Raw genomic sequence first — 27,471 nt, 5'->3', positions numbered from 1 at the left:
AGGCCTAAGTTAAAGATATTACCTTATTCACTTGCAGTGTCTCCATGTGTGATATGTTTGCAAAATAATTAATTCCCTTTTAACTTACAACAAATAGAAATAAATGCAATACCGAATTTTATGTGACGGAAGGCCTTTCGCCTTTCTTACACGTCGTTGTCATGGTTACCTTTCCGTCAACTGAATCCTGTTGCTAAGTGTGGTTCCTTTTTCACTTTGCTCACAGCGGACTGGATACATAAATAGGTTTCATTGTATGTTATTCACCTTCTAGTCAAGTGCACCATCTCTGCGCCACAATGACCGTGCAGCCGGCCATCGGGAAACATAATTTAGGAAAATGTATGTTGCACAACTGGGCAGAAGAGGTAAGTGGAGTTAGCCTCGCTGATGCTACCTAGCATCCAGACGTCACTCAAGACTGCTTTGGGTAAACTAAACATATGGGCTAGAAATAGAAATGAGAACATACGTAGGCGTATAAAAAGTATAACTTTGGAGACAAGGTAATGTTTGTCGGAACCTAAAAGCCAACTCCAATTAAAATTTTTCTTTTTCAAAAGTGGAAAGTCTAACGAAAACTGTAGCCTACCTTCATATAACCGGCATGCGGTGTCCTGCTTTGTTCTGTGGCCCGTCCGATTCTGTGACGTTTTTTTTTAGCAATAACATCAATGGTGGTCTGACCCCTTTTCCCATGTGGACTTGTCATAGCAAGAAAAGCTCAGGCTTCCCCGTGTGTCAGTGAACCAGCATGGAGGGGCAGAGATGCTGGTGCTGTCACCTGGAATTCAGTTATGATTAATGATAGGCCTATTCGTTACACCTGTGTGAAAAGTCAAACTGACTGCTAGCCTATGTGAAAGGTGTATTACCGCTGCCAGTTTTTTTCCTCCTTTTTTCTTTTAGTTTTTAATAATGACATGCTGTAGTAATTCCATAGCTTTTATGAAAAAGTGTGACCCATTATTTTTGACAGAAGAATAACATATGCCTACCTCTCAGTTTGTAGCTTGTGGTTTTATTGTGTGCAAAGGCCTACAAATTTTAATTTTTTTCATATTAAAATGGCTGTGAAAAAAAATTAGAGAGTGAATCTATTAAAGCTGACACAAGTTTCCGGAAAGCTATTCCACCTATTCATTCATTAGCTGATTATACACAATACACAAGATAGACACACACATATTCTGATAGGGCTAACAATGTGGCATGCAAAATGCATTTAATCATTGATCATAAATCATTAATCACTTCAAAATTCGAAATGTAGTTAGACAGACACTGATTAATCAACAAATTATGCTATTGCTTTTACAATAATACCATGTTTGTATTTTTTCATACAAATCCCTGTCTGTCCATCTCTCCCAGAGGGCCGTTGCAGCTCTTGACACGGAGCAGACGAGGGCACAGATCCAGAAACATGGACACAAAGGGATTCTCACCATGGACAGAGGCTCTAAAGTGGAGACGGTCACCACTCATAAAGCTGTTTACAACCTTCCCAAGAGTCCAGGGGTGAGGCTGCGGGGTACGTGTATTTTTGTCTATAAGCATTATAAGCACATTATATAAAATATTCATTTTATTTAGGACATGTCAGACACTCGAGGCAAGGCTGCTCCGACCTTTTATTTGATCTCTGTTCCATTTTTTTTTACTTCGTCTTTCAATAAATATTTTTTTTTAAATATTTTTTGAGGATTTTCTATTCATGCTCAGATCATCTCTCCTTTTATGTTTTCACGGTACAGGCATCAGAGGCCAGCTGTTGGAGAAATACTTCGCTCAGATGATAAGGTAAGTCGACTATCAAACAAGTGTTTTGAGGCTAAATAAATTATTGTTAGAAGTGGTTTGTTTATGGAAACGTGTAAAACCTGACCTGACCATGTCTTGAGCGGAAACACGTTGGAGGGAAGTGATGTAATATTTACACGTCTGGGTTTGTTTTACTATTCAATCGCCTAAGTAAGGCCCTTTAAATCAGATTTTATGGTGTTATTTTACATCCAGTCATCCTAATGGGCTTTATAGAGTCTGTCTCCACAGATGTGGTTATGAACAAGTTAGCTGCTCATAAACAACACAAAGCATCATGTCTTAGAAAATGGTTGGTAGACGGTGCCTCATCACTCAGCCTTGAGCCGTGGACTGAATTTGCAGGACTTTAAAAGTTAACGCCAAAGCTCTTTGATTCATTCCTGTCCAGCAAAGAGCTCAGAGTGCTTTTCTAGGCTGACCCTATTTGTGTTGTATTATCCTTTTTTTCTGGCTTTACTATCAAATTCTTTGTTTTCACACAATTGTAAAATGTAACTAATTTATATGGTGACTTTTTATCCACCAAGTGACATTAAGTGGTGTTTGCAAGAGTTAGGACCTTGTTACATCACCAGTCTTAAAGACCCTGCCTACCATTGTTTCACCCACACACTTGTTTGCACTGATTAGACCTCTCAGGACTGTGTGGGCATGAGCAGACTGCCTCACTGTTCTGGTGGTGTTCTTTACACTTTTTGCATGGCTGTGGCTACATCCTAATGTTAACCTCAATGGCAGTGTCTGGACAGTGGGAACAAAATGATCAATTGTTATAAATATTTTTTTTCAGGTATATTTTTGTATATAAATAAATGCATATTTATTTGCTTAAATAAATGGATAAATACACAAGTATATAATCCAATAAATAAATGAATGAGTAAATAATTATATATTTCAATGCTTAATAAATGTATCATCATTATATAATTAGTTGACAGTTTTATTTTGTTATCTGCAGCTAGTTACACTAATGATAAATAAAGGCATAAATTAAATTCTTAATATATAAATAGATGTGTTGAAGAATGAATTCTAAGTAAATGTAAATACTAACTAAACTTGGGATTAATATCATACCGATTTTGGCGATTGGGCTTCAAAGCAGCCTGATTAGCTTCAGCGTCCGTCCAATCACTAACAGCTTTCTAATCAAGGGGAGTGATGGTCAGATGAAAGACTTCCTGTAGAATGTATCTTTACTTCAGCTCATCAATCCCCTGAAATAAGAGCCATGGAGCTTCCTTAATGATGGCGGCTGATTTCCGGATCATGTCAGGGTCGAGGACTGATCACAGAAGGGGACTGTCACGTACCTTATTAGTACATGAACTGGCATCACCTCACCCAAATCAGACAGAAAAAAACTTTAAAAATATTGGAGAGTTATTAATAAATATCTTTATTTAGATAATTTTCTTGTTTTATGTAAGTCCTTTGAGAGAGAAAAAATACACTTTAAATAGTCAGACTGGCCAGTGCAATTTTGAAGTGTCTTTCTTTGAGTATTACTTATTATTATAATTTAGAGTAAGCACATTGTAGCTACTACACTTATGTGATACCTTTAGTAAATATTTTCTTTCACAGTTTGTGTATTCATCAAATAAATGATGATAAGTATGACTATGGCCTAAGTGATATATCAATATGTCATCTTGTTTTCACAGTGAGACGGTTAACACTGAACGGAACCCGCCCACTCCCAGAACTGACTTCTGCTCCATCACCCAGAGGGATTTTGGTGCCGAGGGATTTGAACCTCAGAACCCCGAAACAACACAACCAAGTGTATGTATATTGTATACGCTATACACATCTTCATGGACAGCCATGAGATGAAATGCAAAAGATAATAGACAGCCAACACAAACAGCATGGCCACATTGACTAATCTGAATATACAGTGCCATCGATTCAAAATGAGGACATTTCAGAACATTCATTTTATATGACAGAAATGTCCCATTACTATTAATATTTTCAAGAAAAAAATGTCCTAATGAAAGAGCCAACTCAACAAAGCAGTATATTTCATAGAGCCCAGGAAAGCAACTCAAGGCTCAACTGCGGATAGCATTACTGCCAGAGGAGTGTTTAAAACTCCACACTCCCGCAGCACAGAATAAAACTGAGCCTTCCATTGAATCATAAAGTTTTTAAAATGTTGAAAAGCAAAACGTCAGGAAATAATTTCTTTGTATATGTCCGAGGCCCTGACGCTTTTCTAGCTGACTCTGCAAGAGCTTTTCTTCCCTCTTTTATGCTCCTGTCCTATTTCTTTTTATTAAGATATAGAAGCGGTGTCCTTTAAAGGCACTGATGAAATATACGGCCGCTCTGCTTTTGTAAACGCCACAAACCGCCAACTTTAATACTGGGACTTGTATTAAATAGCGGTCCAGTTTGTTGTATAAGTCCCCAGACACATTTATTTAACCTATGATTGACTAGAACTGTCTCACGTAACTTTGGTTGGTTTAGCACCAACTCTACAACTGGTTCTGACCCGAGGAAACAGTAGGTGTGAAAGAGAACTGGACCTCTTGAAAAAATACACAATATGTCATTCTTTGATCCGGTGAAAACCAAGGAAGCAAACTAGAAGCAAGCTATGAGGGGTGAAAGCGCCCTTAGAAACTCAGCAAACTCCCACTGAGGTGTTGACAGTGCAGTGCAACTATGACTGCATTCATGTGAAAGAGGCAGAGTAGTTCATTTACAAACCTAATCACAGGCAGGATCATCCAAACCACCAGTGTAGTTCTTCATATGACATGACTTACCTGTTATTGTCTTGAGCAGCAGTGATGGAGTGGTATACTGTAAAGTTTGTGTAAACCACGTATTTCTGTCTAAAACAAGAGTTGACAACTGGTGGTTTTTTTCCAATACTAACTAACCAGAGTGATTCTCCTGACCTGTTCAAATCCCACAGTACTCTTTATGTTAAAATCAAGATTTGAGTGGGGGCGCTCGTGGTGTAGTGGTTAGTGCACCCCCCTAGAGGCTGAGGCCTCATCATAGCAGACCTGGTTTGAATCCGACCTGTGGTCAGTTCTCTGCATGCCCTCTCCTCTTTGCCCTATTTCATCTCTGTCTCTCCAAATCTTTCTAATAAAGCCAAAAACGCAAAAAAAAAAAAAAAAAAAAAAAAAACCTCAAGACTTGATTCCAGGTCAAGGTCTTATAGTAATAATTTCAACTGATCATCTGAACTTAACCTACTCCATAGCAGGATAGGTTACCATGGTGATATAAGCAGGTTATGAGCGAGACAGCTTTGTGTTGACAAGCTGATGTAAACCCACATTATGTCCTGTTTCACTTACATAGATGTGACCATGCAGTGTTTTTGCAGTGTAGAAGGAGAAGGCCACACATTGTCTGAATAGTGTTTTTTTGAGACAGCTTTCTTCAGACCAAAAACAATGACATTTTCTGTTGTACCTGCTGTAGATTGATATGAGATTCACCATTAAGGAGACGCAGCTAAAGTGCCTAGATTTGCCTTTGTTCCGCCTCTGTTGTACGTCAGTGTAAATTATATAATTTTATGTTTTTGTACTTGCTGGCTAAAAGCACTTTGAGGACCTGTGGGAACATCTGACGGGCATATGTCATTGTTTTATTGTATACTCAAACAATTCATGGTTTGAAAAAAAAAACACAAATCACCTTACATGTTATGCACATAATGGCCCTTTAATATACAGAGTTACACTTTAATATGAGCAGGAAGAAAATCAAACTCACAAAGCCGTTCATTTGACAGTTTCCTCTTGTTCCAGGTGCATGATTATAAAACTGACCAGGCCATCACATTCTGGAGTGAAAACTTCCATCAAGTACAGGTGTGTCATCATTGCCATTATCCTTTTGTTTGGGCAAAAAACTTTTTACAGATTTTTCTTTTGTGTGTGTGTGATATTTTCGTATGGCCCTGAAACGTTGTGAAGTGCAATATTCTTCCTGATGCTGAACACTAAGAGCTGTAGCCTGTGCTTAGTGCTTTCTTTAAAAAATAAGGTACAGTTACTAATGGAAGCACATAATGTCAGAGGAGAATGCAGCAACAGACACAGCAGCTTTTAGAGGAGCCTAGATCAGGAGGAGGAGGATTAGAGTGTGTATTCAAAGCTCTTTCCTCCATTATTCCCTCTTTGCTATGTCCAGAGTGTTGTATACATATATAACTATGTATCAGACTATTCCATTCCCATGTATGTAGCGTAGCTCACTTACTAAATGCACAATATGTTCATACAAACATACATGTGCATCTCATACATTTGAATATCAATGAAAAGCAAAAAAAGATACGTAATGTAATTCAAAAAGTGAAACTTTAATATATGTTAGATTTCTTACACATGAGGGGAAAACTAATCTAGAATAAACATACTTTTCAGAAGCTTCATACATTTCTGTTATAAATACTTTTTCGATAGGTTGTTATATTCTAGATTTCTTTATTCCATTAGCTGTTAGCCGTACTGATCCAAATTGGAACAAAAGAAAGGCCTGCCATGTTTCGCTTTGTGTAATGAATCTAGAATATATAATCATTTCCCCTTTTTGAATGGACTTTTCCATGACATTCAAATGTTTTGTGATGCACCTGTACATACAGCAATATCTCAGGAAAATGATTAAACATGGTTATTCTTGTGTTTTTTTGTGTCACAGGGTGAAACAAAAAAGGCACCATTCAGGAAGTCAGCCCAGTTCAGCACACCCATTGGCCATCGGCTGGATGAACTGGAGCTCCCACTTGATAACTGAGACACTGTCACATTATTACATCACACCACTTCACTATGATATTAAAGCGCTCCACCTCTTTAATGGTTGTTGTTCTTCTCCACGACGCTGACACCTCTGGTCATTAGCGCTGAAACGCGTATTACTGCCAGAAAACCACTCAGCTGTTGTCATGTTGATACAACACAGCAGTAAGCTGACATCTAAACTTTAAACCTGACGAACAAATTCTCTGAACTTCAAACACAGCCACAGGTTTCTGTCATACAGTTTTGGCTGAGAAACATTTGCCTCGATGTTTGGTTTTTTGAAAAATAATTATTTACGGTATCTGTAAGTGCTCACCCCATTAACTGACACACAGTACAGACCACACGCAACCAGCAAACAACATGCAACGAGGTAAAGAGATGTAGCCTCCTCTCTTATAGTCCTATCTGCTGGATTTGTGTGAATGCCATATGTCCTCTGTCTGTTAGGCCAAGCTACCACTCTCCTGCTGCTGCTGCTGCTGCTGCTGCTGTCACTTCTGAACTGACAAACGTTGCTTGCTCCAAAAGCAGATATACTGTATATGAGCAAGTTAAAGTGAGTAAGGAATGTGGATGACATTTTTGACATACAGGTGGAAGTGCTGCTTGAATGATGGTGGAAGTTACAGTGTAGCCAGTCAAACTACACTCAACAAAAATATAAACGCAACACTTTTGTTTTTGCTCCCATTTTTCATGATGGACTTAAAGATCTAAAAATTCATTCCAGATACACAATATTACCATTTCTCTCAAACATTGTTCACAAATCTGTCTAAATGTGTGATAGTGAGCACTTCTGCTTTGCTGAGATAATCCATCCCACCTCACAGGTGTGCCACATCAAGATGCTGATCTGACATCATGATTAGCGCACAGGTGTGCCTTAGACTGTCCACAATAAAAGGAATGTGCAGTTTTGTCTCACAGCAAAATGCCACAGATGCCACAAGCATTGAGGGAGCGTGCAATTGGCATGCTGACAGCAGGAATGTCAACCAGATCTGTTGCTCGTGCATTGAATGTTCATTTCTCCACCATAAGCCGTCTCCAAAGGCGTTTCAGAGAATATGGCAGTACATCCAACCGGCCTCACAACCGCAGACCACGTGTAACCACACCAGCCCAGGACCTCCACATCCAGCAGGTTCACCTCCAAGATCGTCTGAGACCAGCCACTGAGACAGCTGCTGAAACAATTGGTTTGCATAACCAAACAATTTCTGCACAAACTGTCAGAAACCGTCTCAGGGAAGCTCAACTGCATGCTCGTCGTCCTCATCGGGGTCTTGACCTGACTCCAGCTCGTCGCCGTAACAAACTTGAGTGGGCAAATGCTCACATTCGATGGCGTCTGGCACGTTGGAGAGGTGTTCTCTTCACGGATGAATCTCGGTTTACATTGTTCAGGGCAGATGGCAGACAGCGTGTGTGGCGTCGTGTGGGTGAGCGCTTTGCTGATGTCAATGTTGTGGATCGAGTGGCCCATGGTGGTGGTGGGGTTATGGTATGGGCAGGCATCTGTTATGGACGAAGAACACAGGTGCATTTTATTGATGGCATTTTGAATTCACAGAGATACCGTGATGAGATCCTGAGGCCCATTGTTGTGCCATACATCCATGAACATCACCTCACGTTTCAGCAAGATAATGCACGGCCCCATGTTGCAAGGATCTGTACACAATTCTTGGAAGCTGAAAATGTCCCAGTTCTTGCATGGCCAGCATACTCACCGGACATGTCACCCATTGAGCATGTTTGGGATGTGCTTGACCGGCGTATACGACAGCGTGCACCACTTTCCACTAATATCCAGCAACTTCGCACAGCCATTGAGGAGGAGTGGACCAACATTCCACAGGCCACAATTGACAATCTGATAAACTCTATGCGAAGAAGATGTGTTGCACTGCATGAGGCAAATGGTGGTTACACCAGATACTGACTGGTTCTGAGTCCCCAGACCCCCAATAAAGCAAACAAATGCACATTTCAGAGTGGCCTTTTATTGTGGACAGTCTAAGGCACACCTGTGCACTAATCATGATGTCAGATAGCATCTTGATGTGGCACACCTGTGAGGTGGGATGGATTATCTCAGCAAAGCAGAAGTGCTCACTATCACACATTTAGACAGATTTGTGAACAATGTTTGAGAGAAATGGTAATATTATGTATCTGGAATGAATTTTAGATCTTTAAGTCCATCTCATGAAAAATGGGAAGTGTTGCGTTTATATTTTTGTTGAGTGTATGAAGAGTGGCAGCAATGAAAACCTAGATGAAAAGATGGGTCTTCAACAAGTCGTTATTCAACGCACTAAGAATCTTGTAGAAACTGGCAAGATTGACATAAATTACCACAAAATGGCTCAGGTCTTTGAAAATTCCCCATTTCCTTTTGAATAATCTTACTACTTCACATTGCTGATTGTTTTGTGATTGGCTACAGAAGTGTTCTTTATTAACTATGACATTAAGCCTTGTTGGTGCAACCTGATTTATTAAATGACCGATTTGAAACAAGCTACGTACATGTTACAAAGAAAATGTCAAGGACTTTAGATACAAAAGTCCTTGGATTTACAAACGGGTCCAGGCAGGGTGTACTCCGCCTCCTGCAATGTAATCAAAGTCTAGATGTTGATTTGTGACTGCAAATGCAATGCTCCCTGTAGCTGGACTGTTTGGACTCATTTGTACTGCTGCAACATACTGATTTTGGAGTGTTTACAGGCTCCATTCATCAATAGCGATCATTTATGTTGCCTTTTAGCAACCTCTCATTATTGCAATCAAGTGGTACTGTGCAACAAAAGAGCCACTTTCCTCCTACACCGGGTAAATATCTTGCTATTGTACTTGAAGAAAAAACAACAAAGAAAAGCTATCAGGATTCAGACAGTGCCTTTCTACCATTACAAAGAGCAGCACTCTCAAGCCCACACATGCAGTTGTGAAACCCAATGCATAGTAGGAAATCGCACAGCGTTTGTTTGCTACTGATTCACATACGGTATGTCTTCTGTCAGAGGACACTTCCAGGGGCTGTCGATCCTTTCTGAGCTGTCAGCAGGGATTTGAAGGTGGTAGCTATGGCGACAAGTCATTTTAGCTTACATATATGCATCTTTTTTCTCCATACACTTTCATAATCTCATTGGATGATAAGAAAACCAATTTTATCTTCAAACACAAGGGCTGGGAGAAAAATGTGTGATTGACATTTCAAATCGAATGCAACACGGCAATTTACATGTTTGTTTCCCCATTTTCATTCCAGTTGTGCCTCTGAGTTGTTTATGTCTGTTTTATTTTGGTCTTTTTTGGGGGAAAATTCAGAACTAAAATACGATGTAGAAGGGACAACTCGTCATACTCTCATGTACTACCAGCACATTCCAGTCACAGCTGAAAATAAATATCGTTGATCTGCGAAACATCCACTAGGCTTAACAGCACTTACCGCTGTTCTGAAGGTATTCCCAGAATCCTTAAGACCTTTCCAACCATCTGGATTAATAAAACAAATCAAAACTCTTTTTCCACGTTGCATCTCTATTTCCTAATCCAAACAAAGATGGTGGCCAGAAATGACGTACTGTATTTTCTCCTTAATTTTCTTTTAAATTTACAAAATCAAGCAAGGAAATATGTTTCTTCAGGCTATTGTAAAGTTGCAACTTTGCAGCTGAAACTATTTTTGATCTTGTAGCAGAGGGTTAGACTTGACGAGTATTTAGGATTGTGGAAATATCCTCACAGTGATTGTGGAAATATCCTCACAGTAGCATAAAGTGATTTTATTAGAAAGGATACTCAAATGTTATCTTGAGACACTAACTGGGACTTGGCTCTGACTACATGTTGTAGTGTACAGAGTTAAAGGTCACCTAGTGCAAAATGCACTTTTTCTAAATCAGATTTATCTCCCCGTATGATGTCATAGGGGGTAAACCACCCCCACATTACCAACTTAATTTAGCACTACCTCCTGAACCTTAAAAAATTAGCATAATGTGACCTTTAAGTAGTAAAAAATTAGCGCGTCTTAGTGGCCTTAAAGATCTGACCACGACCATCTAATGGAAACATTCCAACTTTTAGCTTAATATTGCATGCCATCCTCTCCCATGGCACCCCTCCATTACTTGTCAAACCTCCACTGCTTGCTATTTAATCAAGGGAACAGTGCCCCAAAACAAACTAAACAGACGTTTTCCCCCTCAGCAATTCCCCAAACCAATGTTTCCTTGGATCTACTCATTTTCCATCACCTATAAATTGGCTCAAGTGACATAAATTCACCCAACGATTCAACATGTTCCAGTCATTTACAGTGCTTTTGAGAGTTATTTGACTTGTGCACACTTTGGCTCCGTGTGCTCGGAGGTTTTGTAGGCTACTTCAAGGTCTGGGCTGCATGATAAACCTGGCCTGGTGGAGAAGATGTTGTGGGGGTCAGTGTGGGGTTCAGCTACGCACAGACCTTCACTGTGAGAGTGGGCGGTAAACACAGCCGCACAGGAGGGCAAGATAGATGGTCTCCTGCAGAGATGAAACACACACACACACACCAACACATAGCCACACACACAGTGCTCCTGCCCAGCCCCGTATAAAAACTGATAATGAGCTTCTAATGAGCGGTGATGTCATTACAACACACACACACACAAACAGCTGCCTGCTGCACACTGGCTTCTCCCCCTTATCTGTCCACAGCTACTCCCAGTTAATGAGGCTGCAGACGTTTAATACTCTGTTTCTATGGCACACTTGTTCTATTTTAAGTCATAATATTACACTGTGGCAGTTTGTCTAAGATGTAAAGCGACAGTGGGCTAACACATTACACACAGGAAGAACCTGAATTAAAGGTGGAGTCAGTTCTGGAGAATGCCTGCTTGTCCAAATCAATGTTTGACTAAATATGTGAATATATCCTCACGATCCGCTACATCCGTTTATGCACTGAAAGAAAATCCAATGTTAATACACAGCCTAGGCTCAAAAAGAGATTTTGACAGCAAGCCTTCTCCAGACTCACTGACTGCACCTTTAATTGTCAAAACTAGCAAGGAGTGGGGGAGAGTGCAGAGCTGATGTTCAATAGAAGGTAAAAATAGAAACATAACAATCTTCAAGGTGCTATATTTCAGCACACGTCCCCAAAGAGGTCACAGTGGACAGACTGTCCCTGTGCAGAACTGGCTCCTGTACTTTCTGCCTTCTGAAATGTGGAATATTAGCGGTACATTTTGGAGTGGTGGGGAGCACAAGGTCATTTATAAATGATTTTCTGGGTTGAACTTGGATTAAAACATTTGAGTGAGTATTGTCAGGAGGAAATGGCCCAGATATATTTCAAGTTACAGACACATCAGAGCTCTGTCCTGCCTTTCTCAAGCAAAAGCATTAAAAAAATACATCTTCCTAAATGGAAAAAGAGTGTTTTACTCGGTTTATTGAACAAAATATCTTACAGTATCTTGGATATACATATATACATATTATCTTGTACTTGTGTAAAGCGAGGTTAATGAACCCCTGCATTGCATTGAAAATAAATTGTTCACACTGTGCCTCCAATACTTCAATGGATGAAATATTAATACCTCATTGACTTCCAAACACATTATACAAATCTTAATATAGAAAGCACAAAAAATAAAAATGTATCCATGAAAAGTACTCACTCTGGGGGACGGACATGGTTCTTCATACAAAAAAACAACATTTTTACAATATTTTTTTTCTCTTTTAATTTTGTTTTGTTTTGTTGCAGTTACGTTATAGGCAGGTAATAAATATACCTGGAATTATCTTCCTTTTTCGTGGTATGGTGGTGTGTTGTCTTTCTCCTCACCAATAATGGACTTATTCTAGAACAAATAAAGAAAGTGGCTCATCATGTCCACCGGAGCTCCTGCTGTCGTCTCCACCGCTGCTGGCCACGTGGTCAGCAGGCCTTCTCAGATAACATACACATCGGTCTTCTCCCCCATAAGCCAATACGTTCTCATTTTGCCTTTGCCCTGGACACACAAGCACACACAAGCACACACACACACACACACACACACACACACACACACACACAAACAAGAAATCAATAGGTTCATCAATGGAGATGTTAGTGGTGGGGGTGGGGGTGATCTTTGTTTGAGGGTGACCCTGATGGTCACTGCAGCTCAGTTTATGCCTCTATATTTCGCCACAAACAAATACATAATCAAGAGTAAAAAATAACCACGTCCTGATACTTGTCATTTCAGAATGCTCATGGCATGTCGCTGTTGTCAGAGTGGAAAGCTTGTCATACCAAAAGATTGAAGTATTAACCAACTTAAAGTTAACATTCCAGCTTAAGCTGAATGAACTTGAATGTCTAAATGTAATTGTTCAGTTATGATGTTTGTAAATCTGATCTCCTTATATAATAATCTAAATGCCTTTACTTTGGTGGGAGAACACTACATCCCTATGTTTTATTTAAATCTAACTTTTTTTTGTGATACATTTTTTAATACAATCTCCATCGGGAGGAGCCTGTCAAAAAATGCCCAAGCCAATCAGGACCAGCGTTCTGACCTAATGTCTGTCCCTTATTTTGAAAGCCAGCTTCTGATTGGTTCATGTAGATGTCAATCTATCCTTTTTTGTGTGACTAGCCATCTCATGAGAACCAATCAGGGGCTGCCTTCTACTAACAGATGGAAAGTGAGGAGGGCCCGGTTGACTTGAGGCTAGCTTGACAAATACATGTACCAATCAGGGCTGCCTTCCACTAACGGACTAGGCTGGAATGTGCAACATTGTGTGCTCTTTTTCTGGTGTGTCCACTTAGTGCGTATATTTCTGAAAAGAAGTGGACGGACTTGCTCCTTACCTTCATTTCTACCTCTCCTCTTGACTGGAGATCAAAGTAGCCAAACTCATCCAGCACTTCTTTGGTAGCAGAGGATAAGTGGATCCTCAAGGCTGCGAAACAGAGCACCACAGACAAGACTGAGCAGTATTCAGACTGATACAACATTTTGAATTATCAACAGCACACTGCTTTAACCTAAGGACACTCAGCAGAAGATAAAACTTAGGAATGAGACGAGCCGGTGCGTTCAGGGCCGTCAGACCTTGGCTGCTGAAATGCTAACAGTGATAAAAATCAGTATTGTTTTGTCCAATTAATGCAGACAGTGCAGAGATGGTGAGACGTGATCCCCGGCCCTGTGAAACTGCACGCTGCACAGTTTATCGCTGGCTAAGGGTCCTTCGCTGTAAGTGCTCTCAATTATTTACCAGTAGAGGCACAATACAGGAAGCGGCTCAGCAGTTAATCAATACACGTGATGATCCTGCTCGCAAAACCTCCCACCACACTCTCATAACACTCGTTGCTGTCAGCGGCAGTTAGGAACAGGAATGTCAGTGTAGAGAGGATTGGACTGGGCAGGTCAATACGTCTTGTGTTCAGCTTTGAAATCATATGTTAACCGAGGAGAATGTCCATCCAGACACATTAGCACATTAGCAGAAACTCTTTTACACTCTCTGCAGTGGAGGCAGAAAAAAATGTCAGCTTACAATTTCAATACAGATAGAGATTCAATCATAGAGAGTGTTCTGTGCACTGACAAGAGAACAAGATAGAATAAAAACAGTTCAAATAAGAGACTTTTTTAACGGTTTGTTTTAATTTGTATTAAATGTTACCTTGGCAACAATGACTAATCGCAGAGGCATCGATTGCTGACCGGTAAAAGTACAGTGGTGGAAGACAACGCTTTAAAGAAAGGTAAATCTCTTTAGAAGCCACAACATGGTACAACGTCACTGTGACCTTTGGCCTCTACAATCTAATTAGTTCATTTTTGAGTGGACATTTGTCCAAACTTTGAAGGATATCCCTCGAAGCCGGCATGAGATATTGCAACAATATATCTTTATAACAATAATCAAGGTCACATTGACTCTGACCTTTGATCTCCAGAATGTATTCAGTTCATCTTAGTAAAAGTGTGAGTTTCTGCTAAATTTGATGACAATCCCTCAGACCTTGACCTTTTGACTTATGACCTCCAAAATGTACTCAGTTCATCCTCGCATTAGAGTGGACATGTGTGCAATGTTTGAAGAAAATCCCTCGAAGCGTTCATGAGATATTGAGCTCACAAGAACAGCCCTGATTTACGGTAGGATGGGGATTAGGGGCTGAGAGCCACAATGTAATTATGTATCACAAAGTCTTAAAGGGCATTGTATCTTTGTGGATATGGAAAAACTTCTCATATCCCTCTACTAGGACACTGTGTTACAATATGGTGAACGTGAATGACAGTGCAGGGCAGACATGGCACCGGAGAGAAAATAAAAAATATTCTGGCACTCACCCTCTCCGTTGGACTCCATTCGAGACGCCGTGTTGACAGTGTCTCCAAACAAACAGTATCTGGGCATTTTCAAACCCACCACGCCGGCACACACCGGACCTGGGAAACAAAAGAGAGAAATACAGTCACATTTTAAAACGAGACGGCGGATGTGTGAGTGAATCGAAAAGCTATGCTCTGAATGCCTCCAACCACTCTGACTATGCTAGGTAGTAGGAGCCTACGCACGCTGGTCCATTTACTGCTGAATGCCAATTGTCTGAATAGGAATATATACACAGTGCCGCCATGAGCTGATACGGTCTAAATACGTGCGTCATAGTTCATTGCAGACAGTATTGAGATAAAATATCCCCAGTGTTTATGTCCGGTCAGTACGTTGGTATCCAGAGGTGGGAAGTTACAAATGACAGCTGCCCCACACACAGTATTTATACCGTACCAGGCTAAAGCTAATACAGGCTAATAAAGCAGCCCTGATTAAGATGAGTTACCATCTATCGTATCAACATGTCTTTTAATGAGACAGTTTGAATGAGTATTATTGGGACGTATTTACTCAATCACGTTTAAGTAGTGTGTCAGGATTCTGTGGGGTTTACGACCGTGTGATCACTGGCATATGGCCCTGGATCCACAGCTCAATCAGGTAATGTACACACACCCCTCATGTACTCCATCCATCTATTTATGGTTCTAATCCTGAAACTAATGTCACGGTGATAAGCACATTGAACTATTCACCGGTTATTACACAATGTCACATTACTATGATTCGTTTTCAGTGTTGGGAAAACTACTTTAAAACTGCATAGCTTTGCAAACCACCAATTACTTGCAAGAATTTGAACAATACAAAAAAATAAAGGTAAAACTTTACAATAAGGTACACAAAATTGTAGTACCTACTACATATATATGTGTTACCTACTAAATGTTTTTTTTTGTGTGTTACCTACTACATAGGGTAAGAAGTAGAACATTTAAATAAAATAAAAAGTACAGGTTAAAATGGAAACAGAAAAGTCTTCAGACTCGATTTAAAAGAACTGAGGGTTGCAGCAGACCTCAAGTTTTCTGGGAGTTTGTTCCTACTACATAGGTTTTTTTTTTGTGCTACCTTATTGTAAAGTGTTACCAAAATAAAAAGTAGTTGAAAGGTTGAGAGTCACCTGTGTGTATCCCTATCCTGAGCCGGAGCTGGTCGTTGGGTCTGTGTCTGATCTTGAAGGTTTTGACCTGCTCTAACAGGGCCAGAGACATCCCACAGATCTCTCTGGCGTGCAGCTTTCCGTTCCTCACCGGCAGCCCTGACACCACCATGTAGGCGTCGCCGATGGTCTCCACCTGAGGGGACGAGGTTATAAGACATGTAAGCTTGGAGGAACAGAAATATATCTAGAGGTCCAGAATGCACAACTGTGTGTGTCACAATGTTGAGACTGATGAGGTTGCACATTTGAGCATAAAGTAAGAGATCAAATAAATGCTCCAATTATTGCGACACAATCCGACAATGTAGACACCCCCCACTGCCACTGATGACCCAGACTTACCTTGTACACATCAAAGTTATCGATGATGGCATCAAAGCAGGTGTACAGGTCATTGAGCAACGTGACAACCTGAAGAGAGAGACACAAGAGTTAGAATTGTATGATTGTTAGAAAATAAATACTTAAAGAAGGAGATATACATATGTTAAGCTCAAAGTGGCTGAGGCACTTTTTTGTTGATTCTAGCGGTCTATTTGTACACAACTAGTAGTGTCTTTACAACACCAACCCTGCTGTCGTAAAGATCTTTGCTAGCGTGTGCCGGCGGCACATTCATTTGTTTAGGAAGCGAGTGAAAGACAGACGGCAGGATGCATGTCCATGAGGTAATGTATTTATATGTGACTATCATATTAAAAATGGTCCCGCCTGCCTGCCATAAATAGTTTTGTCTGAATTTGGGGGGGATTCAGACCCATGCAAAGGCATTAATAATAACTATATAAAAATAGAACTGTTTTCACTGATGGTTCGCTGTTTCAGGTCATTTATAGTCATAATTAATCATAGTAAAAAATGGTATGTTTCATGAAAAAGTCCCTCATACTCCCTGTATGTATGTATAAAGCCTGTATGTCAAAATAATTGTTATATATATAACATTTGTACTTTTCTTGAGTTAAACAATCATAGATAAGAAGGCTAGTGTGTCTCCAACATTATCTGTCTCTGGACGCTGAGGCTCACTCACACACATTAACAGGATGATAAATCAAATACACATTCTGCATTAAATTTACCAAAATGTTAGGACGTGCTACGATTATAATGTCACAGTCCTGTCCGAGGCTGGCTGATGAATCAAAGAGCAATTTATTATCTGTTGTCCTCATTCATTTCTAATAACTCTTTCTGACGTTTAAATGAAACCCAGCTGGCTCTTTATCAAGCCGGGACATTCTGTGCTGTGTACGGCGAGAGTGAGCAGTGTTAAGTGAATGAGGACAAACTGTGATGGACTAGGGTTTGAACTGTGAGAAACTTCAAGGATCGCCGTGTCCTGAACTAAACTGGTAAAGGCACAACTGTGGACTACGAGGCTGCTCCGTCACCAAACTCATGTTAAACTGCCATTCAAAAGTGACAAATTAATTAACAAAAATTATTATGATTTGTCATCAAAAAGCACAACTATTCAGGGACATACAGTAAATGAACAAACCTGTAAGGTATATCTTTCAAATATAACAGATTGGACCTTTAAAGATCCTTTGTAAGGTATACATGTGTGCTGCTGTGTATCTTTGACGCCTAACAAGCATCTTCCTTCTTCATAAAATCTTTGCAAAGCAGATCTTTTTTTTTTAATATTTCTAAATCTCCATTGTTACAAAATCCTCTCAATTCCTTGTCATATTTCAACCTTTGCTAGTGCGTTATGGCCACCAACAGTCAATCACAACATCCATAATGTAGTGTAAAAGAGATGCAAAAGAAAAACATTGTTCCATAGCTTTAATAATCCCCATGTTAAATAAAGGTTAATTTGAATATTTTTTCTTTGTGGTATTTCCACCTTAAAAGCATTCAAAATGGAAAATCAAACACAGGAGTTTGTTTGTGTGGGTCTTTGGTAAAGAAATCCCAAATGCCTGACTGTGCAGATTGTCTCATATCAATATGTGTCACTGTCATACATTTCAGCTGGATACAGTATAATGTCCTACACACAGCCACACCTTAGTGGTAAACAAGGGCGTAAAACCTTCTCTGACGGGCTCATGTGACGTCTTTACTATGTTCCCAAGCAGCTCTGTATTAAAGGGAGTGATGGGTCTCACTAATGCACTGCAATATTTTCAAAATGGCTGTTTAGGTTTACAAGGAAAGGGCCACTACAATCACAGGGCCCAGCAGCACATGGTCAAGTGTTTGATTGACTGGCTGGCTGACAGGGGGGACCAAGGGTGTAACTCTCTACTGACAGGAGTAGCTGCACACTCTATGCAGGGCCGTCGCCTCTGTATGTGCTTTATTTTTGGGTGAAAAAGGGAAAAACGCGTGATCTATATTGTGATTTAAAGGAACTATTTAATGTGTTACTATAGCCCATACCTTTATTTTCTTTTTTTTTATTCTTCTTCTTTTCTTTTTTTTTACTGTTACAGTCCTTCGCAATTTGCTCGACATTAAGTCAGGTAAATTGTGACCGCCTACCTAATTACTTTTATGTTTTTTGAATAATAAATCCTTGATATTAGATGGTAACTGTGACTGTATTAGACAAGCATAAAGTGTTAGGTAGGCAATATTGCTGTGCATCGTTATTCCTGCAGACAGACACATTTTACATTTTCATATGATCACTATTTGTAGCGCATTAAATGATTTTCCCTTGTTTCTAACCCACAACTGACGAAGAGAAAAGAGCAAGTGTTGTTCTTCAGTGATCCCACTCCATCTGTCAGTGTCAGATCGTCCCAACACTAGAGACCCTCTGCTTGGATGCAACAGTATTAAAATGTATTTGGTACAGACACCTCCCTCTGCTATTCAAGAAAGAGGGAGGTATGTGGTGGTGGTGGCCTAACGTGACTCAACTCTGCGTTATAACACTCTCCCATCTAACAACGGAACTATTTTTAAGTTTCAGCCCTTGTGTGGGAACACCAAGGCAACTATGAGACAGACCTGATACTGGTGAGTTCTTCAATACATGAATAGATAGGGGAAAAAGGAATTCACTGCTATACTGTGAACATGAAAAAAGTCAGCAAAGGGCAAATGTGTTTTACGTCAAATTCTGACTACCAAGGTGCTGTACAGAGGAGTGAGTGGGAGTGATGGCAGTGCAGGGGGCGCTTTTTGATTTGACTGTGTACCTGTAGCGGTGTGCTCTCTGCGGACAGGTGCGTGAAGCCAACGATGTCACTGAAGTAAATGGTGACGCTGTCGAACGCTTCCGCCTGCACCGTCTCCCCGCGCTTCAGCTGCTCTGCTACTGAACTAGAGAGAGAGAGGGAGAGGGAGAGAGACAGAGAGAGAGAGAGACAGAGAGAGAGAGAGAGAGAGAGAGGGAGGGAGAAAGAGAGAGACAGAGAGGGAGAGAGAGACAGAGAGAGACATGAGGGCAGATGCTACAAGAGTTAAAATCTAGAAGCAGGGGAGGATCAGAGGATTTTTAAGGTGAGGCAATGCAGGCATACCATCTTTTTTCAATTACACATTTTGAGATTTATTTCTATTTTGCATCTATAAAACGTCTTCTTTCATACTAAATTAAAGGTCCAAAGTGTTCATTATGTTGTTTATTTTACTAAACCCTAGTCTGTTTGCGTCTGTATATACAACCGTCTTTAACTGCCATTATCTCAACATAAGTTGAGATGCAAGTGTACACATAATTAGTTAGATATGACCAAATGTGCATATTTCTCCAAACATTTCTGATACAAAAAGTATAGTTTTAATGTAAGTAATTAACTTGCAGAGTTTCATGATGATATCTATCATTTATAAATGTTACCCTATTCACCTGCAGTGTCTCAATTAATTAAACATTCTGGAAGATTTCTAAAACACAACTCCAGAATGCCTGGAAGGTTAAAATGTAATGGGGTGTCAGTTTACATTAGCTAATTCTGCTCAAATCAAGTTGTGTGTGTGTGTGTGTGTGTGTGTGTGTGTGTGTGTGTGTGTGTGTGTGTGTGTGTGTGTGTGTGTGTGTGTGTGTGTGTGTGTGTGTGTGTGTGTGTGTGTGTGTGTGTGTGTGTCTTTGTGTCTGTGAAGGGGGCTAAATGAGTGAGAAAGATGGGATCTGCTCCTCTGCCCAGCCTTAATGAGCTCTTTGCCTGTCAGCTCAGCTCTCTCTCCACTTCCCTTTTTATCTACAGTGAGCTGGCACTGCGGGGGAAGAAATGTGTATCTGTTAATAACGTGTGGTGTGTATTGGGAGGGATATCCAAGTCTTTAATTAATACGGGGAATTTAACACAATGGACAAGGTGTGACTTTGTCCCGCTGGCAACACTCAAGTTAATTGGGAGTTATAAAGCTTTGGACAGGAAGGACGAAAAGCGTGTGTTAGTGTTTTTTTTCCCTTTTTCTTCTTCCCCTGAGTTCCGAATTGCATACTCTTACTTTATTCTATTCTACATACTACATCTGACCATAAAAAGAATCCAGTTAGGAGGATGTAGTAGGCATACTATTTGGACATACTTTTACTTATTTATTTCATCATAACATTGCGCCTTGATCTTGCCTGTTGCTTTTGTATCCGTCGCATCCCCGTTTGTTTTCATACGGAGGCTCTGTTGATGTGACGTCACTTCAGGTGCGCACTGGACTATGGGTCAGAATCGCCCAAATAGGATTTTGTTTTCGACACCAAAAATCTCGGCCGGATGTAGTAGACATCATGGTCTTTCTAAACCATCCTAAATCTGGCCACAAGAATCGGGACATCCTAAATCTTTTTTTCTAGCATACTAGATAGTAGATGGTATGGGTATTGGAACGCAGGGTTCTTCTTACTGTGGTAATATTTGATAGAGGAGGTTCTCAGCCTTCCTCTTCTCCTCTAGGTAGGCTTGTGTTCGCTCCTCTACCAGGTTCTCCAGGTTGTTGGCGTACTGCTCCATCCTGGACAGCAGGTTGTTAAGAATACTGGTGCTGCCCTCCCTGTGGAGTAAACACACACACACACACACACACACACACACACACACACACACACACACACACACACACACACAGTAGAATTAGGTAATGGCTACACAAACCTCCAGTCAGTGAAAAGTTCAGGTCCTGCCTGAAACACCACGATACAACACAAGAAAAAAACAAAATAATACCAAGTGCAATTAAATTAGCACCTTTGATGTCATTAAGAATATCAGTATTTAGAGGATAGTTCTGCTTAAAACCTTTGATTGACACTTGTTATATACCACAGATCTCAGTCAATATATTTGTATACTATTTTTCTTAATGTGGCTATGTTTCATATTTGTGTTTTTATGACTTTTTAAAAGTACTTCTATGGACGGGTATTGGAAGTTAGAAATATTTTGCTGTGATGCTGTACATTGGATATTTGTGGTTCAAGTGTCTATGTGGTAGCATTGGTCCCTATCAAATAAAAATTATTGATAGAAATTATACAACTGTGAAAATCCAATTGGAATAATGTGGAATTGTCCTTTATAAGAGTTCTCCCCGACTAAGCAATTGTAGCGCTGTCAGTCCCACGATTAAGTACAATAAAACTAACCCTTAATAAAAAAAAATTAATCGATGCAGCAGAATCTGACATATCATCTTTTTCATTTCTGAGAACCTGGTTTCTACTACATTACCCATGATGCAACCCAATCCTTGACAGTTCAGTTATAGCCCCCGGATGATTTTCTGCCTTTAAAGCCACGAAAGCCTTTATACAAATTCTGTTTGCATATAAAGTAGTAAGTATCCCCCAGCACCTGCAAAACAACTGTCTCTCTTCCAACATGGCCACCTGTGACCATTGGCAAACACTTTCAAATCTCCTTCATTTCAGTGGGAAGAGAAGGAAAAAAACTGCAGAATTAAAAAAGGCTGTTCCACTACGACTTTGTTAACACATCCGGTAATGTGGTATGTATGTTATGTCTCTGTTTGCATACAGTATCTGTCATATTATATACGTAGCATCTGTTGTTTCCAACAGGGAAAACAGAGGCTCTAAACACTGTGTGAAAGGTCTCTATTTACGTCTCCACCACTTCCATCAGAGCGTTTCACATTTATTTTTTATAATTATATAATACACGTGTTGCATAATGTGAGCGTCTCAGGAGATTTTTCTGCGTTCATATGCTTACGCACACAAGCGCACACACACACACACACACACACACACACACACACACACACACACACACACACACACACACACGCATTTACTTAGACGGAGCAATAAGGTGAGTCATCTACACCACCACCGTGGCGGCTAAAAGCATCAATGCCTGGCGCGCGGCCATGTTTCTTGTGGGTCAGCGATCCTACACACGCCCACATGTTGTTTAAGTTGGAAGAAGGAAAAACATCAGAGGGAGACATGAAAAACAAGTGATGAGCATGATCGCACGGAACGCAAATCACACAGTTTACTGCTTCACAGACACACACGTTCTCACATTCATCCAAAACCCTATGGTCACAAATATCAAGTCAAAGTATTTTATTGTCAGTTCTGATATATTCAAGACATACATCAGAATCGAAAAATGTCGTTTATCACTGGCCCACAGTGCAGTTGAAACGATAAAATAAAAAAATATATAGAGTTAAATAAGATAAACAAGATTAACATAAACAATATTTACATAAGATAAATTCAAAATACTAAGTAGTGCAAAGGAATTTTTTGTGCAATATAAAACAGTATATACTGTATAAAATAGAATAGAATAGAAAAGAATGGTGAAGAGATGAGAAGCAGAAAAAAAACCTATCCTTTCAGCAAGTCACTCCAACCGCAATGTTAATTAAACTTGCTAAACTTATCCTGTTAAATGACTTACAATTTCCTTTTTCCTTCAAGCTACAATTCCCTTTTATACATTACAGCGACATCAATCCCTGTGCAGCTGTTTTCATTCATCCTCAAGAGCCGTTTTCGAGCCAGATTTTGTCATCACCATATTTGGATGAGTTTGGTAGTGACACTTGATGATGTATAATCTCCTACAAGGGAACTTTGAAAGGATGACACTGTACATTTGCAGGAAGGAAAAGGTTGATCTACAATGGAAACTGTTTTCAAAAGGTACACTTCCAGTTAATCCGGTTTGTTTTATTGCTGAGCGTAACAATAGCCAATAACCATTTTTTTGTCAGTGCATAGCAGGTCACCTGGACAAGTAAATATGTGAATTAATCTTACAGATAAGCATACCATTACACATATACAAAGAGTATAACGGTAGAAGTTAAGTCCAATAACTGTTTCTGAGTTTTGACCCAATTGTCATGTAGTTTTTGTAAAATATTTGTAACCTACTTTAACCTTTATGTGACAGATGTAGAGAGAGAGAGAGAGAGAGAGAGAGAGAGAGAGAGAGAGAGAGAGAGAGAGAGAGAGAGAGAGAGAGAGAGAGAGAGAGCGAGAGAGTTGAAATGGGGAGGGAAAAGGGGAAGACATGCAGTAAATGGCCCAGGTCGGATTCCAACCTGTTACAAGGACTGAGCCTATATGGTATGTGCTCTATACCCACTACGCCACGGAGCACCCCAATTTCTGTGTAGTTTGATGCAAATTTTACCCACAGCAACTGAAAATGATGACTGAATTAAACTGCTGTAACTCTTGCCCCCATTGTAGAATTGAGATCTGAGTGATCCTGCAAGATCATGTAACGTCATTTCACCTGGAGATGTCAAATAACTCAGATTTTGTGAGGCCGAGTCACTTCTTTTCCCAGACAGCGTTCTTGTAGTTGCGGGAAATAAATGGCTGTCATCAGCCAATCGACGGCTTTGATTTTTGATGCGGGAACCAGACCCTTATTAAAAATTAAAAACATTCTCTTCTATTTAAAAACAAAATCAAATGGTGTGTGTGCAGTTTTGGCAGAGGTACGCACTCTCTGAATGCTTTCTTGTTGCTAAAGTGGTTCCTGAAAATTCTTCAGGAAGTTAAATTTCCCTCTTATCTGTGGACTGATGTGCATGTATTATTTTTAATTTTTTTTGCAAGTTGTTTCAGAAAAAGGGTGCAACCGCCCCGGTCCTTTTTGTTATGAGTGCCTAAATGCAGCTGTTAATGGCGAGCACAGGGTCAGCTCCCAGTGTGTGTATGTGTGTGTGTGTGTGTGTGTGTGTGTGTCAAGCCGAAAGCGTTTCCCCCCCATGAACACCCACCCCTCTTGTTGATGCGCCCTTCAAGCCTAAGCTCATACAAGCACCAAAAATAACAGCCCATCCATCACGCCGTGTCAACAACATGCATTTAGCTAATGAAAATAACCGGCAAACAGCACGTTAACGCAGCCTCTGTGCTGACGGGGGTTTCATACACGACCAGAAGGGTGCTTTGCTTGCAGGCAGCCGAGAGCATCCTTGAGTGCTTCTGAGGGTGTCAATCATGGACTGTAGAGCTCTCTCTCTACTCCACGCCACACGCAAATGGAAAAGCCATAGATCAGCGGGCTCATCCTGTGTTGACTACGGAGCTGACAGAGGAGAGGTCAGGCTCACAAGTAAAAAACACACCGTTCACCAAGCTCTGTTTACGGATTCCCATAAAACCACCTGTTTTTACAAAGCTGCTCCACCACATCAACACACAGCTTTGAACACATATCAAGCTGACTTTGTATCTTTGAAGTATCGTAGCTTATGGATTTGTATACTTTACTTTTTTATTATTATTTTTTTTTTATTGTTATTTTACCTTCATTTTTTACCTACTGAATGCACTACGTACAGCACTTTGGTCTGTGCAAACTGTTATAAATGTGCTTTCATAATAAAATAAAAATACTTACTTACTTCTCTGGCGATCAAAGTCAAAGATCATTTTATATGGATCTTCTAGCAATGACTATTTTTGTTGTCAGCGATCACAAATCACATTTTGTCAAAATCAGTGAATATCTCCTCTTGATCTGCTGCTACCTGTCCGCACTGTGTGTGCCCAGGCTCTGTAAACTGGTATGTAATCAAAGGGGCCCACCATAGCTAGCAATATGCCCATTAAAGCCTAGGCTGTGTATCAACACCACAGTATGTACAGGTAGCGGGTCGTGAAGAGATATTCCCTGGTGTGAATGTGTATGACTGCTGTATGTTTGAGGTGGTGGTCGGAGGGGCCGTAGGCGCTGAATGGCAGCCACGCTTCCGTCAGTCTGCCCCAGGGCAGCTGTAGCTACTATGGTAGTTTACCACCACCAGTATGACTGTGTGTGAATGAATGGAACCTGGAACCCTGTAAAGCGTCTTTGAGTGCCTTAAAAAGCGCTATATAAATCCAATCCATTATTATTCAGTTTAATAAAAAAAATATTTTGAAAACAAGCATTCTTCAGAAATGCTGACTCCACCTTTAATGCATTTGTGTGCACTAACTTTAACAGATTTCTGCACGCACACACAAGCCAAAGACACATTCCTGCCTTTTGCACTCAAAAAGTATCTATTTTTCCATGTTGGTGAGGTAAAATATGGGCTGCCATCAACAAGTCAACAGAGAACAGCAATCTTTTAATGCAAGAAACGACAGTTAGCAGCATCCTTAAGGTCACGTATTTATATTGTGTGACCTCAAGGTTCGAGGCTCAGCAGAAAAGCAGCTGGAGTCTTGTTGGTTTCACCACTGTGCAGCTCATGAATGCAATGGACTCTGGTATCTAGCTCTCTCTCATCCCTGACACTAGAGCGGCCTTGAACCCACCAAGAAGGACATTTCATGCTAACAACACCCGACGGTAATGTACTTAAGTGGAATCTTCACTGTGATGGATCACTGGTTCTGAGAACATTTCCAATCACACTGAAAGAAACCGCCACTGGCAAGATGGAGGATATGGAATCTGAGGTGCTTTTGGTATGTTTTGGAATGGTCAGCACCAACACACCGGGACTTGACTGATGAATTTAGGATAAACTTGTTGTGACTGTATTATGACATCCCTCATCCCACCTCTGTAACCCCTTGTATCTGTTACTGTTATACATTGTTCTTTGGCTTCTTAATGTTTACTTTAATACTATTTTTATTGTAAAATGTAGGGGAGAACGGGGTAATTTGTCACACGGGTTGGTTGTCACAATCTTTATATCTCGGAACCAGAAGGCGCTGTCTGTGAAATTTTGGTATGTAAATATCCACAACTGGGATCAGAGGTCACCTACATAGTCTTCCTTGGAGTTAGACTGCTGAATTTGAGCTGAGACGACTGTTTGTGTTTTTCATGTCAAATTGAAAATATTTAGCTCCTCAGTATTTTTCTTCTAGGCTTTTACACAATGGGTTTATAACAAAACACTTGTTACCCATACAAAGTGTGAAGGGTAAACTATAGTTTAGATTGTGGTTAGCAAGCTAATTAGTTGTCAGATGGTTGTTGGCCTTGATGCTAGCAAGAAATTCAAGTTGGGGTTGGTCGTCGTATTTTTTGGGGGGTTGGTTGTCACATGATATCTCAAGGCTGCAGCCAGAAAAGGAACACAATAACGAAAGAAATTGTCAAGCAGTATCCTCACTGACACCCCAGAGAAGGAAAGAATAGAGCAGGAAAAGGCAGCTAGCATGCAACAGAAAAAAGGGCAACAAAATCAAAACAACCCAGTGCATCCCAAACTAGACCAGCTGCCAAGGCTACAGTAAGTTATGTAGGCCTATTTGTCAACTTGACAATGTAATTAAACTTTCAAATTTTGTTCTACTTTCTTGCCTTCTTTTTAAGATTATTCCCATTAAGATTACATTGTGACAAACAACCCCATAGTGTTTGACAACCGACCCCTTGATGGGGTTGGTTGTCACAATGTGTAAGGGTGTCTTTGATGATTAATTTCTTCTTTATTACAATAAGATAGAAAAAGTGAGGGGTACACATTTCAAGCCAACACCTTAAGCTTCAATTTAATGTAGGAATGACTATTGAAAGATGTTTAGGTGATAAGCAATTCTCACTAGAGTAAAAAGTGTGCCTACTTACCCCGTTCTCCCCTACTAATTGGCAGAATCTTTCTTGCCCTTTAAAAAATGTCTCTGAAAGTAAAATCATATGTAAATTGGAAAAAAAATAAAGGTGTGAGGTGTATTTGTAATGAACAGGCTAAAATTTATGTTATATGTTAGAGATAATCCAAGATGACGACAGATATTTTGCACAGCAGAAAATGGTTGGACTGAGGTATATTTTGCACTTTGAGTTACAATACAATTTATATTATATCTGGTTATAT

The 27,471-nt window shown here is 40.1% G+C and overlaps 1 protein-coding gene across 1 annotated transcript in view; it reads right to left on the bottom strand.

The window, feature by feature from the left end:
• Window positions 1-12,091: 12,091 nt before the first annotated feature.
• npr2 (natriuretic peptide receptor 2) overlaps window positions 12,092-27,471 on the bottom strand; it is a 62,713-nt gene continuing 47,333 nt past the window's right edge. Inside the window, exons 16-22 of the mRNA XM_080047131.1 lie at window positions 21,052-21,198; window positions 19,398-19,521; window positions 16,576-16,644; window positions 16,192-16,366; window positions 15,020-15,118; window positions 13,519-13,610; window positions 12,092-12,664 (exon numbers count right to left, since the gene is read on the bottom strand). Coding sequence (XP_079903257.1) covers window positions 12,602-12,664; window positions 13,519-13,610; window positions 15,020-15,118; window positions 16,192-16,366; window positions 16,576-16,644; window positions 19,398-19,521; window positions 21,052-21,198 — 769 coding nt within the window. The 3' untranslated portion in view covers window positions 12,092-12,601. The remainder of the gene's footprint in view (window positions 12,665-13,518; window positions 13,611-15,019; window positions 15,119-16,191; window positions 16,367-16,575; window positions 16,645-19,397; window positions 19,522-21,051; window positions 21,199-27,471) is intronic.

This window comes from Ammodytes marinus (genome assembly GCF_949987685.1).
Source record: "Ammodytes marinus genome assembly, chromosome: 18".
Taxonomy (NCBI): domain Eukaryota; kingdom Metazoa; phylum Chordata; class Actinopteri; order Uranoscopiformes; family Ammodytidae; genus Ammodytes; species Ammodytes marinus.
This window is presented reverse-complemented; position numbering and strand designations above follow the sequence as displayed.